This window comes from Lissotriton vulgaris, chromosome 10, assembly GCF_964263255.1.
Source record: "Lissotriton vulgaris chromosome 10, aLisVul1.2, whole genome shotgun sequence".
In the NCBI taxonomy this organism is placed as follows: Eukaryota; Metazoa; Chordata; class Amphibia; order Caudata; family Salamandridae; genus Lissotriton; species Lissotriton vulgaris.
The window spans coordinates 412,836,329-412,853,177 of NC_141698.1; the positions used below are offsets into that span (position 1 = coordinate 412,836,329).

General features: G+C 42.6%; 1 protein-coding gene across 2 annotated transcripts in view; it reads right to left on the minus strand.

Moving 5' to 3' along the window:
• LOC147685316 (lysosomal dipeptide transporter MFSD1-like) overlaps positions 1-16,849 on the minus strand; it is a 152,256-nt gene that overhangs the window by 39,019 nt on the left and 96,388 nt on the right. For both annotated transcript variants that reach the window (XM_086941236.1, XM_086941237.1), the window contains exons 8-12: positions 10,307-10,407; positions 8,410-8,521; positions 6,825-6,962; positions 6,561-6,700; positions 5,986-6,097 (exon numbers count right to left, since the gene is read on the minus strand). In XM_086941236.1, coding sequence (XP_086797362.1) covers positions 5,986-6,097; positions 6,561-6,700; positions 6,825-6,962; positions 8,410-8,521; positions 10,307-10,407 — 603 coding nt within the window. The remainder of the gene's footprint in view (positions 1-5,985; positions 6,098-6,560; positions 6,701-6,824; positions 6,963-8,409; positions 8,522-10,306; positions 10,408-16,849) is intronic.

The window sequence follows — 16,849 nt, forward strand, 5'->3', positions numbered from 1 at the left end:
GTTGGTGGTATTCTTCACCTAAATGGACTTACCTAGTAGTCAAATAATGGGAGAAAACATTTTTCACCTTTTGCTAGAACAATCTGCATTCAACTGAGCCTTCTTGAACTGAACTTTGTGGCTTAACTGAGTTTTAAATGGTATTGCCAATTAATAGATGGAGTCAATTTATTTTGGAAGTGATCATTACGGAGTTTGAACTGTGCATTTACTAGAGACAGAACTAAATACAAAGAAAAGTACCAAGGCCAGAGTTGGTGAAGGATCCTAAGGTTGTCCCTTAAAAGAACACGGAGTAGGGCTAAGGAGGTCTCATGAAGATCATTATACATATTCCACAGGAAGAGATATTTGAACTTTGCTTTGCCGTCTGTGCAAGTGAAAACTAACTTAAAGAACTGTGCTGCAATCATTTTAACTAGCGGTCTATCATGAAATAACTCATGGAGCCAACACAAACACTACAAAACGTAAACAAATATGTGCAGGAGTATTTGATGTTATGACATTAGTGCTAGTTGCTTTAATTATAATTCTGAATTTGCCCCATCATTTAAAGGGAGCAGAACCTAAGTCTACACATACCCCTCAAATGCCATTTCCTACGGCAATAGCTTACCTACCGTAAATGAGAAAGTGTTACATGTAGATGGTTCTAGAGGAGAGTACTCATTGAATGCTTATTTTAAACTGCTTTATGAATATGTTGACATTATATATGCCAGGGATTACTATGTTTGTATGCAGTTACCTGCATAAGTTGCTGAGGAAATAACGTACCACCATTTCCCCTTCACATATTATATAGCTTTATTGCTGAGCTTATTCTATGGGTAAGCTATTTCTAATACTATTATTCAAATCAAGACTTGGTCTTTTGAGAAGTGCCTGTGGTGAAGCACTTGAATAAACAGCTTAATGCTAAAAACACAGACAATGGGACATTTGTTTAGACCCACCATGACACCGGACACTGCTTATGTGCATAGACACAACTTAACTTGTTTACTAACAGATGTAGAAAAGAAAGTCATAGATTCAGTAGAAGACATATGAAGAGACATTGTCTAAAACGACCCATTCAAAAGTACCAGAATGAGCAAAGAAGAAAATGAGCATAGATTATTTGGAGACTTGTCAGCATTAGCTTTAAATTGGAAACATAAAGGGAGATTATGCATTTCCATTAGAAAATACTCAACCAATAAAAGTTTCATAGGGATAGTGACTGTGACCATACTTTTGAAGTTCGAGGAAACTTGAGATTATATATAGATGGAGCAGAACCTGTTTTCCCTGAAGTCTATTACATTTGTCGGAAAAATGCATTTTATAGGTTACCCAAGAGATAGTATGAAACATGTTACATGGGGATAGTTTTTCAAAAAATTTATCATGTAGATCAAATTGATGATTCAATGTGAGAACTAAAAAAGATGCTAGTGCTAGTGAAATTTTAAGATATATCTGTGGAGCTTTGATACCATCTGTAGGAGTGAAACTCAACTCACATAAGATTAGAAAGCTTTCTACTGTAGTTGATACATTATTTACTAGTACTGCAGTTGGATTTTTAGTTATAGATACAGAAATGGTTGCCATTAGATCGATGGTTTTGCAGAATCGACTTGCTTTAGATGTCCTTCTCGCTAAAAAGGGCAGAGCCTGCTGGATGTTAAAAGCTCCACAATGTTGTGCTTACATTCCAGATGAGAGTAAGGGCTTGAAGAAATGCATTCGCAACATAACTCACCTAAAGAAAAATTTGAAAGGGTGGAGAGCAACAGGTGCTTGGAAAGCAATTGGAAATAGATTTGCTAAAGGAAGATGGTTTGGAAGCCTAGGTAGTGGAATTGTTGGAACCATTCTCAAAGCCTTAGTGATGATTGTTTTTTTGTGGATTATTCCTGATTGTAATCTATAAGGTATACAGATGTGTACAAGCAAAAAATGGAGTGAAAAGAAAAAGAGCTGATATGGAACTGGAGGATAGATTGTTAGACCTAATACCATTGGCGTGAGTCTCCTTCCATTTTTCGCTGTTATCTCCTCTATTTTTGATACGTTTTTGCTGGTTAGATGCTTTGGTCACTGCTATTCAGTGCCAGAGTGCAAGTGCTCCCTATTGTAAATTATTGTAAAGGATTAGTGACTTCATGATTGGCTTATTTGATTTACTTATCAGACCCTAGTACAGTGCACTATGTGTGCCCAGGTCCTGTAGATCAAATGCTGCTAGTGGGCTTGCAGCACTGATTGTGCCACCCACAGAAGCAGCTTGTAAAGTGTGTCTCAGGCCTTCCATTGCAGAGCCTGTGTGCAATCTAGTACTGCCATGCCGACTTGGTAAGTGCACCCACTTACCAGTCCCTAAACCTTCCCTTTTCTACATGTTAGCCACCCCTAAGGTAGGCCCTATGGAAGGGTGCATTGTATGTGAAAGGTAGGACATGCCCTGATACCTGTCCCCATAGGCCAGAATGGGCAATTTGATTATAACATCTTATAATCCTAGCTGACCCAGGGAACATGGTAGAAAAATAGTTTGCCTGAACTCAGAATGATAAAATACATCTTTTAGTAAAGCTGGTTTAAACATTCTGTGTTTGAAAATACCACTTTTAGAAAGTAGGTATGTTCTTGCCTAAACCACCCAGTCTGCCTCTGCTAGGTTGTGTATTGCACGTCTGGTTTGTGAGTGACAGGGGCTGAGGGGGCTCCAGGAGGCAGGATGAGTCAGCACTAGGCGGAATAGACCTATCTGCATTTGGAGTGGTGGGAGGAGTAGCACCTGGGCCTGAATAGGGCTGTGCCTGTCTTCCACAATGCTGGCTCCACCTCCTGTGGTGCGTCTGATGACCCTGGCCCACACTGACAAAGGAAGAAGTTGTGCCCTGGCAGAAGGCACCCAGCACTGGTTTGGAGTAGGTACAGACACTCTCTGCCTTCAGAGACAACTGATTTGTGCGTATAATAAGGGGAACCCAGACCCCAGAACTTTAGATCACTTCTGGACATCAAGACAGACTTTTGCCAAGGAGAAGAACCAGAGAATCCACAGGAGTTTTAGACTGCCCCTGTGCCAGTGTGTTGCTTTCTGGGGTTGGCCTCAAGTGCTTTCTTTATTGCCAAGGAAAGGAGAAAGTCTTTTATTGCAACGTTCATCATCTTGAAGAAGAATCTCCAAGGGCTTGAACTGTGCATGCCTCTTGCTGAAGTCTCAGGGATACAATACTTCACCACCAGCTCCCCCCTGAATTTCGGTGCTGGGAATTCTGGCTGCAGAAGCCTGCGTGTTGCGGGAGCTGGCAGAGCGACTCAATGAGAAGAAGCGTGTTGCATCCGCAGCTGTTGCCGTCGCGTCATCGGAGAAGCATGTCCCCACCGCAAGGGTCGCCGTCGCATGACCGGTGAAGTGTGTCTCCATCGCAGCTGTGTGTCGTCCCATCCCCGGAGAATAATGTCGCCATCGCAAGGGTCGCCATCGCATCACCAGAGAAGCATGTCGCAGGGCTTGTTGCGACTGCAAAGTTACAGAGTTCGCCGCACAGCCGTTGGGCGTGCACGCATCTTCTTCATGTCATCGCATCACACCAAAGGCGCAATCTTCTCGTATCGCACCGGATCGTCGCAGCGCCATCTTGTTGCATCTCAACCGGGACGCACCACGAGATCCTCGCATCACCTCCTCTCCGGTAAGAAACAGAAGCATCGCCTACTTTGCGCAAGCACTGAGGAAAAGACGCATCGCCTCCCCTGAAGCAAGGAACCAACGCATCGTTCTCCCTGCGAACCTTTTGTTATCTTGTGTAACGCATCCAAAGGTACTTTGTGAGAAAAGTGTCGCATTTACCATCTAAAGTGAACTGAGTTATTTCTACCATCTTGAAGTCATTTTCTTACTACTGTATTGTGGATTTTTGTCGTTTGGGTCTTGTGTTAAGTCTATATAAAGAATACTTATTTTTATAAAACCTTTATTTTGTCCATCTGTAGTGTTTTCACTGTATTACTGTATGTGATCACAAATGCTTTACACACTGCCTCTGAGATAAGCCTTCCTGTTCGTGCCAAGCAACCACAGGGTTGAGCAGGGGTTAATTTAGGAGTGTAGCCCCTTTACTCTGACTAGAAGCAAGGGTCCCTATTTGGACAAAGGTACAAGCCATTGCAACTAGAGACCCCCAGTTCTAACAATGACATGAAATGTCTGGAGATTCCAGAAGGAAGATGATGAAAACAGCCAGATTGTGATTTGTCCATCTGATAAGACAATGATATGATGGGTTGATTCACCATCAGAGGGGAGATTGGTGCAGTGCAAAAGTTGCCCACCCTTTACACAAGATATGTCACAGACATTTAAGAGACACACGGTATGAAAGTGCACTTACCACATGTATCATGTATGGTTTAACAAACGTATGTAAGTTTTGCACTTGACACTATTGAAAAGTGCCTTTACTGTATGATTGGAGACTTTACTCATATTAATCTGTTTTACCATACTGAGGGTGATAATAAAACTGTCCCCATTTAGTAGAAAACGTACTCGCCACAGAGATGAAGTGTTATTTTCTTAATGTGTGTGCTAGATCACATGAATAACATTTATTGATTTAATAAGTAATTAGAAGCCATCCTTACCTATGTAGAATGTGATTTTATGGGAAAGGATATAAAGCTTATGCAAAATGTGCATTAATATTCCATACATTGGATTTAAACGTAGTTGTTAGTCATATTTACAGCTGATTATTTTAAAGACCTACTGAATATTACATGTAATGTGAATCCTAATGCATTAGAAATGTATATTCATTTGTGTGTAAATGTGCACTGTTAGTTGTATAATAGATACACTACTGTACTAGAGATAGAGACAAGAGCCTGAGAAGAAGACCTTGAAGAAGGAACATGGGGAACAAGAGATTCAATTGAAAGTCCTATTGAGTATATTTTACTAAGTGAGGTGTAAGTGAGAAACTGAGGTCATTCCCATGTCTAGTATGGGATGATTTCCCAATGTATCTATCTTCTACCTGAGAACTGGACTGAAACAATGGACCCCTGATGATACGTGCAAAGTAGGTGCTACCCAATGGACTTTGCGTTATAAAATAGTGTTCACCTAGTCAGACTGCAGCAGAACCTTTTTTCCAGAGATGATGTAGGTCTCTTTCGAACCTTCTCTTCCCTTCAGAGGTTTAGCCCTCAAGGCCTATCTGAACCCTTCCTAAGTGAGGCTTAGGCTAACACTTTTCTCTTGACTCATAGAAGACTCTTGACTGAGTTCTTAAATGAGGACACCTTTTAAACTCATTTTCCTTTGCTCTATTCTGATTTCCTTTACAAAAAAGTCCCTGATTTTTTAGACTCTTCAGAGAGTTTAGAACCATCTTCTTTGTCTGGATCTTAATTGCTGTGACTAAATGTACCTATGCATTGGCAACAAAATTTGAGGCTTTTCTCTCAGCATCAATAGCTTTAATATTTTGTATCGCAGTGACAGAATTTCTTGTAGGTCTAAATCTGGTACTCCTAAACGTATTTAAGAGGTTGGGTTTCCCAGCTGTTTGCTATATCTTAATAGCATGGTACCGCAATTAGTGTATTTTAACTTAATTTTGAATTGGTCATAAACCTCTTAACCCAAGCTACTGATTCCTGTTCTCACTGTGTAGCCAAATGGATTGCACTGTTAATTAAATTGTTGATAGATGTTAATGCTAACTCCTATCACCTCTCAGTCGGAGACAAAGGTTCGTTGGAGGACGGTAAGCAAGGGGGCCAAGAAAACGCACCATCAAGAAGTAAATGAGGGTCACGGAACTTGGATGCTACAGCAGGATTTAAGTTTTAACTATTTAGTTCTGATTTTCATTTACTGGGCTGTTGAGCATGGGTTCATTTGACCAAAATTTTCTTTCTGTTAATGGTGATGGAAAGCCCTGTGCATCACTTCCCACAAAATCAGCTACTTACCTGTCGCCTATCAAACACATTAAGCACAAGTGAGGTACAGATGCAGCCAATTGTGTTTGCAAGCATGAAGATCATCATCTGTTGCCAGCGCCAGAGAGGGATCTTTGCTTCACTGTTGAAAAAGGAGGAAAAGAGATATTACCAATAAAAAGTACATTTTCAGATGAGCATGTGATATTGTTCACAAACCGTCTCTCACAGACATTACAGGGTACAACATGGGGTTGATGACATACACAGAGTGTGTTTCCTGCACTTAACAAGCCTAGTGTAGCTTCTTTTACTAGTGCACTCACTTTTGAGGTAGCTTCCAGTCCCCAGGCACAGATTCAATCACTGACCAATGTAAGACATTTTCCTTCCGTTGTGTACTTAGTGGAGTCGGCCTTTCCAACCTCATACAGTGTCGCCTACAGACTTTGGCAGTTGTTTCTACACTTCTTACCACACGGTCTCATGAGTGGAGTCCAGTCTCGCTACTGTGTACTAGTTGAGCAAATTTTTCCTCCCCAACTGCCAGTCCTTTCTCCTAAGTAGCTTAATGTAAAATCATGACATCAGATCACATTTCTCACCTGGATTTGGTTCCCAGTATTCGACCAACAATCAGGTTTGAGATTCCAATCCCAATCATCTGCACTGACGTTGCAAGCCCCATCGCTGTCCCCAGAGTGGCTTGCGGCACCACCAGAGGTATTGACGGCCACATACTAGCCTGTAATGAAACAAAAGAACAAATGACTTGTGTTCAGCAGTGGAACAGGCTGTTCAAACATTATTCACTTCAAGCAAAAGTAAATTATAATGTTTTGAAGCACTATCCTGTCTTTGACACTTACTGCAGCAAAGGAGTAGGTAATCCCGAGCCAGATGGTGGAGACCAGGGGAGGGACGAAGGTGAATGCCAGGAGTGCAAATACTGGCAGCGTCATTACAGCACAGAGGACAGCAAAAATACCACGCAGACCCACATAGTCCTACAGAGGAGGAAGCAGGCTATGTTAGAACATGCAAGCGTAGCTTTCTTCAAGGAAAACAGTATATGGAATAAGAATAGAGAAAGTGCAGGAAGGATCACTGACACAACTCAAACATTTCAAATCAAGAACAATGTAAGTAATTTAGCCTGTAGTGTGATAGTGAAATAAGTATTTTTAAAAGCTTAGAAAACCCTTGGTATAGCTTCTTACACAAGTTACCCAACAGGATCTCACTAGCAGGTCTGCCCTCTGGTCTGAGAAAGCTTTTACAAAGGGATCTTCATACATGGGTTAATTACCTAGGAAGTAGATCATATTAGTGTTCAAACACAGGCAGTGTCTAGGTTCTCTATGCAAGGTACCTATTTATGGGAGAGGACATCTGCCCCAGGGCAAACACCACGATTGATGCAGAATCTGAGGAGATGTGATAAAAATCGGCAACTTGCAGACCGGCAGATAACACGATCCTTGGGCTAGGTGGGAACTCCTGTTAGCTAACAATGCCTCATTTGCTGGGAGAATCTAGTGACGGAAGTCATCCCATTTCAGAAAGTTGTCCTCATAACTTGCCATTCTATTCGACACGCAAAGAGTCGTATCATGGGGCTTGGAGGCAGTTCTGATAATTCCAAGTTGGAAGAAAGATTCGTGGACCTGGATGGGCTGTTGGGACTACGCCAGGTGGCTATCGTTTGAAAGTCTGCAAACCCACCCCGTTTAATAGAGTGGTTGCCACAACAGCTAAGATGGGCAACCAAGGAAGGTGACTTTCTGATATCCATGTAGCATCAGTTCAGGCAATACTCCGATGTTAATGTGGGATGTAATTGGCTTTGAAAAATAGAAATTACATTCTGCCACGTAGGTAAATGTTTAAGCTGTTTAATCCATACTACTTGACCATCTTGATCATTATGAACTATGTTAGTGTGTGCTGGGGCATCCTTTAGTATAGGATGTGATTTGTGTCTGTAGCCAGGCTTGCCCAATGTAGGGAGAAAATTGTAGTGGTTTTGATAGGCACCCTCAAGCAACACATGTTGTAATTTTGCTTTCTGCCATAGGGACAATGTGGGTAGTGGGGGGACACATCTTGACTGGAGGACCTTATTTGTTTTATGTTAAAGGATGTTCTGCTGTACGCTTAATGCTGTTGAATTGGATGGGACAATTTGACATACTGTATGTTGGTAAATGTAAACACGTGATTAAAGGATTTTTCAAAAAACGTGCCATACCATTCAGGCACCTTGATGATACTGCTTATAATCACTTTTATGCCACAGCTCAGCTGAACGTCAGTGGCCTTGAACTTATTTTGTCTGGACTGCAGTCTGATTAACAGGGGGTGGGCATATCCACTAAGTACAAATATTTGTCACTGCACCCAATCATCAAAAACCATCCCTGCCCCTACCTGTGTGTACCATTTTATACTCACAATTAATATTCCCACTGCTGCAGAAAGGACTAAGGAGCTGTCATACACTGCGCCGGCAATATAGGCAGCTTCCCGCTGGCTGTACCCTGTGTACTTATCTTGGATAAACTTGCTGTGAGAAAGAAAGGTGTGTTAGAAGTAAAGCATCGCAAAATTTTATTTTTTTATTTTTTTTAAATCTTTTTATTGCAAAACATGCTCCAGTAAGATCACATAATGGACGGCAGTGTTAATACATTGATACATAAAAGACCTCATCATATACATTGCATGTCACCATCACGGCCAGCAGGAAAAAGCCAAACCCCTCGTATCCCTCCCAACCCGGACCAGGAATGGCTGGGGCCCACAGCATCGCAAATTTTAATCTCACTCTGGGTGTGTCTGGGCTGGTACATGCCCTTCCAAGAAGCAAGGATGGATTCACAGCGCTTGTATAATGCTACATGTGAGATGATTCATGGTTTTATGATTTGACCATGAACAGTAAATGTTTTGCTGTGGGAAATGATTTGAAATATCTGAGGCATAGGCGGAATCATGAAGGAGCAAGCCTTTGCTACACTGCTTTACGAGTGTGCCCCTTCAATGTTTGGAGGGATCCCCATGTACATGTAGGAAGAAATACATTTAATATCCATGTCCATTCACTAGTTGTTTCTATTGGTGGTAGGTGAAGTGGGGGAAGGGTCTATGGACATTTTCTTTAACTGGTACTCAATCTGCAAGGCTATCCAGAAAGGAGCAAGGAGGGAACAAATGGAGTGACTGAGCATGCCTGGTGTTTGATTGTTTCCTGCCATCTTTCTAAGAATCTTTGCAAATGTGGGACTGTGTCCATGTGCAGGCACGCAGGTCCCGGCCTTGCTTTACACCCATAGTGCACCACCTTCAATGTCTTTGCTGGGGGTCTCTACTTGTAATAGTTGTCTTTCTTATGATGTGTATTCATACATTGGAAGAGCTTTACATTTACATTCTTTCAAACGATTCCAAAGTGATTATACACAAGTATGTAGATGTTATACAAAGCACTGTACATAATAAATAAACTAAACTGTGGCCACGATAACGCCAAAGAATATGCAATACGAGGTCCTTCCCCGCATGTAAATTCTCAACGCTCCATGAATCACATCGACTTTCACCCCAACATGAACTACCCTTTGGAGATAGCATCATTTTGCAGTTCTGTATTTTTGATGCCCACCGCTTTTAATCACCTTACTATTTTGCACTTCAGAATTCTCTTTTTTAAACTTCAGCACTTTGTCAAATATGGCCCACATTTAAACAGAATGAAGCATCTGCAACCTACCAATGCTTCTTGAACAGCCAAAGGTTGAGCATCACTCCTGTGAAATCCCACCCAGCTTGGTGCCCAACACTACCACTGGAACTTACTTTTAGAGCTCTTCTCTTGAAAACCTCTTCAAATGGACATACTGAACTTTACCTGCCCATGTTCAGACAGGTCTCTAAATGTAAAACATTAATATCAAGCTGGTTTGGCATAAGGCTTCCAGGTACACAATCAGCCTTCACAAGCAAACCTCTCAATTCTTCATATCATCCAATAAATGTATGATGGCTGAGACCCTTAGTATTCTAAAGCCAATGGTGTTTGACCTAGATATAGAGCGTCTACACTGTGCTAGATTTTCAGGCCATCCAAGAGGGATAGATGTACAGAAGGTGAATTTAAATGGCCCACATTACTTAGTCTGTACTTATTCTGAAAATGTGGCATGGGTCCAGCCCATTGGTACTTGCATATCCGATCCTTTTTGCCGGTGTCATGCACACTCTTGCATTTTCCCATCTGCCAAAAGTACAATGCACGCCAGTTTTTTCCAAGCCCCTCCCCTGCAATGTGCGATGATAAAGGCTCACTTACCTGGCATCAGCCACAAATGGAAATACGCCATTATAGAAAAACATGATGGTGAAAACAAGTAACCAGTAGCGCAGTGGAAGCAGTCGCACGTCCTGTATTCGCTGGAAAAGAAACAGAAAACGGATATTCAGTTTTTGGCAAGGACGGGAGAGCCAGCTGTGTATTTTAAAATTCTCACTCGGGGGAATCCAAAGCTTTTAGCTGTTCAAGATATCCAGACTAGGATAACATGTTCAGAAAACAGCCAGTACTTGGCAAGCCTCTACCCTCTGAAAAACATACATCAGGCTATACACCTCTTTGAAAAAAATTCTATGTCCTTCTGCCAATGAATTCATCTTGATGGGAAATTCACAAGAAGAGCCACGATTAAGTAGAATAACACAATTTTTAAAGCACAATGGGTTGGCTTAAAGTGCACTCTCCCATTGCAGGCCTTTCACATGAGGTGGAAAGAGCAAGAAAGGTTCCACAGACCATACTGGATCCACAAGTGAGGTTCTGTATTCAGGTTCTGCATGGATCGGACTCTTAATTTCTTCTCCTATTCACTGCTACTTTGAGACAATCTGCTGTGTTGAATTGAGCTCTCTTGCATGGACTACTGAGGTTTTTAATGCGTCTGTAAAGGAAAGCACTCCATCCACATGGGGCGAGTCTATAATTTTACTGATCTATAAGAAGGGAGATATAGGAGAGGCTAAGAACTACCGCCCTATTTCCCTTCTAGATTCATCCCTAAAAATAATGAGCAGGGTGCTATTATTGCGTTTGGAAGAGTCGGCTGAGGTTAACGGTATCCTTGCGGATTCCCAATTCGGATTCCGCAAGGGCCTTGGTACTATCGAGCAGTGTATTAATTTTGACTTAATTATTGGCAAATACACTAGAGCCAAGCAGGGCTCTTTATTCCTCTGCTTCGCAGATCTTACCAGCGCATTTGATCTGGTGGATCATGCTTTATTGTGGTCCACATTGCTTGAGTTGGGAGCCCCTGCTGCAATTATCTATTTTCTGGCCAGACTATACAATAAGTTGTCAGCTCAGATTCGTTTAGGCCAAGCGAGGGAATGTACTAAGAAGATTAAGGTCAAATCAGGAATTAGGCAAGGCTGTGTCCTAGCCCCGCTGCTTTTTTCCCTTTTCATAAATGCTATGGACTCCGAGCTGAAGATGGTTAAAGCTGATGCACCGTTAGTTGAGGGCCAAGCGATTCCGGAACTGCTTTATGCAGACGACAACGTTCTATTGTCCAGAACACCAGTAGGTCTGCAGAGACTAATGAATAGTTTTTTCGATTTTATAAAGGGGAGGAAACTAAAAATTAATAACTCTAAAACTTTTATTATGGCATGTGGGAAAAAGGTGAAAAAGTTGAGATCATTCCAGTTTAGGGATCAAAGAATCGAAGTGGTGGATAAATTCCGCTACTTAGGAATTACTTTCAGTAGCAGTGGTACATGGGCTCCAGAGATCCTTAATATTAAGGCTAAGATGGGTAAGGGGGCCTCAGGGGTTTTTAGATTTGCTTCTAAATTAGGCAGTCGCCGTATACATGATATGTTAAATGTTTACCGACATAGATGCGCTTCAGTGGCACTCTACGGTTCGGGTGTCTGGGGACACTGCCAACATGGGGATCTGCAAGTAGCCGAAAATGACTTTTTAAAGAGGCTTCTTTGCCTCCCAACTTCGGCTTCAAACGAGTTGGTTCATAAAGAGGCGGGGCTGGAATATTTGATTGATTTAACAGGATTGAGGCCCCTAATGGTTTGGAGGTCTATCTGGGCCAAGGATTAAACAGGCTTCACTAGGAGAATAATTAACGACTGCCTCCGCCTGGATAAATTTAGCCAGATCCCATGGCTTAAATATGTTTTGACATCATATAGAGACATGTTTGATCTGGACGTTTTTGTGGATCCAGCAAGTGCCATTAACATTTCAAAACAGGAGCTCAAACCTGTCTATTTGGGGGTTAAGGCAATACAGCGTAGAGAAGCCAGCAGCCAGTTTACAACACATTTATTTTATAACTCTAACAACCTGGCAGGCTATGGCTTTTCGAAGTACCTAAAAGTGGTCACCAAGCAATCCCACCAGTATGTCCTTACTAGATTGAGATTAGGCATTGTTCATAACCGGGTGGCCTTCCCTCTGATGAAAAAACATACATCATTCCCCTGTCCTTGCGACTGAACCTCCAAACAGAGCACTGTGCACTTTTTGCTAATCTGCCCCTTGTATTTGCATCTCCGTATTGTTTATCTTAAACCCCTTTTTAGGAAATACTCTGTGTCCACTGTTAAAACTGCTATGAGATTTTTATTTTCACTTGATGTTCCGGATGTCTGTTTTTATACTGCGACTTTTATTCTACAATCAGTGCCCGCTAGGAAAAGTATGGAATTCATAACCTAACTGTAAATATACCCTTTTGTGTACATTTTGCTGCTATGCCGATTGTTATTCCTCCCCTTGTTGTAATTGTACTGAATCTCTATTTTTAAAAATGTTTTAATATTTCCTTACTGGATATGTATTTAATATTTTGTGTGCTTTTATGATTGTTTACTGAATGATCGAATAAAGCTTTTGAACAGAACAGACTACTGAGATTGTGCACCTGCAGGCTCCTGTGTCGTTGTGCAACCCTGCAATGGATCCGTCTACATTTTATGTCATGCGCTACAAAAGTCCCCTAGAGCATGGGCACTCACAAACTTTCTCTCGTGGCCAAATTTACAGTGTGGTTTGTGGCCGAGGGCCACACCGGTGGGGGCGGGGTCAGTGGGGGAGGGGGCAGGGCAATAGCATAAAAGAAAACTGTTACCATGAGGTTGAACACAGGCCCCTACAGCGGACACCTTTGTCCACTGAGCCACCAGACCTGGCATGCATGCATGCATATATATATATCTCTGTCTCCCTCTCTCTGTCACCCTCCCTCTCTTTCCCTCCCTCTGTCTGTCTGTCTGTCTGTCTGTCTCTCTCTCTCTCTCTCTCTCTCTCTCTCTCTCTCTCTCTCTCTGTCTCTGTGTCTCCCTCCCTCTGTCTCACTCCCTCTATCTCACTCCCTCTGTCTGTCGCCCTCCTCCCTCTGTCTCCCTCTATCTGTCTCCCTCTGTCTCCCTCCCTCTCTCTCTCTCCCTCTGTCTGTCTCCCTGTCTGCCTCTCTCTGTCTCCCTCCCTCTCTGTCTCCCTCCCTCTCTGTCTCCCCCTCTCTCTGTCTCCCCCTTTCTCTGTCTCCCCCTTTCTCTGTCTCCCCCTCTCTCTGTGTCCCTCTCTCTCTGTCTCCCTCTCTCTCTGTCTCCCTCCCTCTGTGTTTCCCTCCCTCTGTGTCTCCCTCCCTCTGTGTCTCCCTCTGTGTCTCCCTCTGTGTCTCATTCTCCCTCTCTGTCACCCTCCCTCTGTCACCCTCCCTCTCCCTCCGTTTGCCCGCTTCTCTCTCTCGCTCGGTCTCCTTTCGTCTCCGTCTCTCTCTCCATCTCTCTGTCTCTTTGCCTCTATGTCTCTGCCTCTATCTGTCACTGTCCCTGTCTCTGCCTCTATCTGTTTCTGTCTGTCCCTGTCTTCCTCCGTCTGTCTGTCTTTGCCTCATCTGTCTGCCCCTGTCCCAGCTCTCACTCCCTGCTGCCCTCTGTCACCTCACCTGGCTCTCACATCCCGCTGTCTTCTGTCACCCTAAGTCACCTCACCATGCATGTGTGGCAGCCCAGGCTGAGACAGCTTCCCGGGCACACACACAGACGCACCCGAATACTTCACAGGTCTTTAAAAAACTTTTTACTTGTTAATTAGACTTTGTTGTATTTCACCTCTTCTTAGCACCCCTGTAGCTCCACTCTGACCACCGCTGGAATCGCCCGCCCTCCCCCATAGCACAGTGTATGTGTTTGCTGACACTCTTTAAAAAATAAAAAGAACACCAGTAGGATGACTGCAAGGTCCGTGGGCCGCCAAAGAAGGCTTGCTGGGCCGCTGGCAGCCCGCAAGCTGTACTACGAGTACCCGAGCCCTAGAGTTACACAATCTACACTACATTTAATTTAGTTCCTGCTACAAGCAGTTTCAAACAAAAACGCTCCAACTTACTATAAGCGTAAAAATAAAATGTGAGAAGGGGAAATAGTATGAAAAAAATAAAACAAAATAAAGCATAGAGAGAAAAGGGATACGAGAAAAGGTACAACAAGGACCAAGAGCGAGTATAGGGTGTAAAAGTGTGGTGTACAGTAGGGTAAATCCCGTTAAAGGAGAAAAGGACGAAACTATGTAGAACAAGGGAAATTGCAATGGGAAGAGTGTGCGTTGAAAAGGAAAAAGGATAAGAAAAGAGGGGAAAGGATAGGTAGAACGGTGAACAACCTTTACAACAAAACTTTTACAACGCACTACCATTACAACGAGGTCATTACAACGCAAACCATTGCAACGCATTGCGCTGGGGGGCACTCTAGGATAGGGAATAAGTTTAATTTACTATCCAACACCTTCCCCAGTGTCCACGGGGACTGGTGTTGGAATAGTAACTTAAATAAAAAGTGTTGGAATAGCACCCCAAAGCGCTATGCGTTGTAATGGATTGCGATGTAAAAACCGCATTGTAAAGGCAGGCGTTGTAATAGCCTGCGTTGTAACGTCATACATCCAGGTAGAACAATTTGAACCAACTGTACAGTTGAGCCAATATCCATTTTGAGTCAAATGGTCATTCTGGAGCCTTTTGCATTTCAAACCATCTGATCAGAACTAATTAAATCTATATAACTAGCTCCTCAGATACCAGCCCATTAACAGAAGAATTTTCCCCGGTTTTCAAACTTTGCAAAAGGTACGCAGAGGGGCTTCTGATCATCTCTAAATCTGGTTGATTATGACAATAACACTATGGAGAATAGATATAGAATATGTGATCAATATCATGTGTGGTGACCGAAATGCGTCATGACATGTAACGAGCAATTAGCAATATACAGCATCAGCAACATTTGAGTCCGTGCCTGTTTGGATATATATCTGTACTGTTTTCCATTTATTGCATGGTGCCTGTACTGTTTTCCATTTTTTTGCAATGAAAGGCAAAACAAATCATCAATTTGTGTAAGGAGATTTGGCCACAATATCAAAGAATATCGTTTGCACTGGATTGGGCAGTGGCTTAGCCCAATATTGTGCGGTGATGGATACCGGTCTCTCCCGCAAATGTGGCCGACTGGGAGGCTGACCTCGACTGGTTTAGGCGAGCAGAGCAAATGGTTTATCTTTTTAGAGGGTGTTGGTGCAAGTGGGAAATTCTTGAGGGTGGCAAGGGTATAGGGGTTTATAGATAGTGAGGATGGGATGGCGTGCAGGATTAAAAGTTACTAGTGATCAACATGGTATTGTCCCCGTTTATTGGATTACGACTATGTTATTGGTCTCTTGATGCATGCCCGGCACCTCTTTACGAAATGATTGATGGCTTAATGAATCACTATTATGTTGGTGTGCTGTTGATTGAGCACCTGTTAATAAAAAGATTTTACAAAAAGAAATTCTATAAAAGGTTCGGTGAAAGTGGAGACAAATTGTGGTATTACATTGGTAGATACTACACCTCTTGATTTCAAGTCCACCGGTTTCACTGCACACGAAAATAGTAGTTGCAGTGAATGTGTGGCCGAATTCCAAGGCTCACTGCTAGGAAAGTGAACCAATAATGGGGTAAGCATGCATAAACAGTAGCATTAAGCCTGACCCTGCATGTTATTTTATCTGATTTATCTAGCGTTATTTACTGTGCCACTTGCAGTCGGCCCTACAGCACGGGAATGTGGAGTATGCAGAATTGTTTCACAAATGTGCTGTCCCGCAACTCTGTTGGCAGTCTCTTCCACCGGGCCTGTCCAAACCTTTTGTTTCCCAATCTCTTCTAGTAGGAAACTCCAGCATTCCAGTTACTTTCGCTGCCATATGTCTGTCAGATGGATTTTTTAAAATAAAAAAAAAGTCAGTTCCTCATACTCCATACCAAATTCTTCTTGTGAGGTAGTTCAATGGCTTCAACACCATTTGTAGTTAGAAATGGGCAATTGTGCTACAGTCACGTGGGCAGGGAAATGGCTTGTGCCCTGAGGGAAGACTGAGTGACTTTGCCTTTCCCTCTCAGCCCCTGTGCTTGCCAATAATTTGAGGGCATGTGGTGGAGACCCTGCACCTATCTGGTACTTTATCACTAGCCCTTCTTGAACTTTCTGTGAAAAGGGAAGAAGACAACTGAGGAAGGAAAATAGTAACAAGACATCCCTTGCCTGTGAAGCTCAGCATAACCGAGTTTCACCGTGCTCTCATTATTTGTCTCCTAATAGACCATTGTAGGAAGCAGACCTGGCACATTTTTGCCTTTTTAGAATTTTGGTACAAAATCATCCCAGCTTTGATTTTTCTTGTTCATAGTAAGTATCTAGATTTGTTTTAGAGTTCTACCACAGTGTCGAGTTTTTAATATAGTCCTCTTAAAATACACACTTTAGAATACGGACTATTACTATGTCGTAAAGG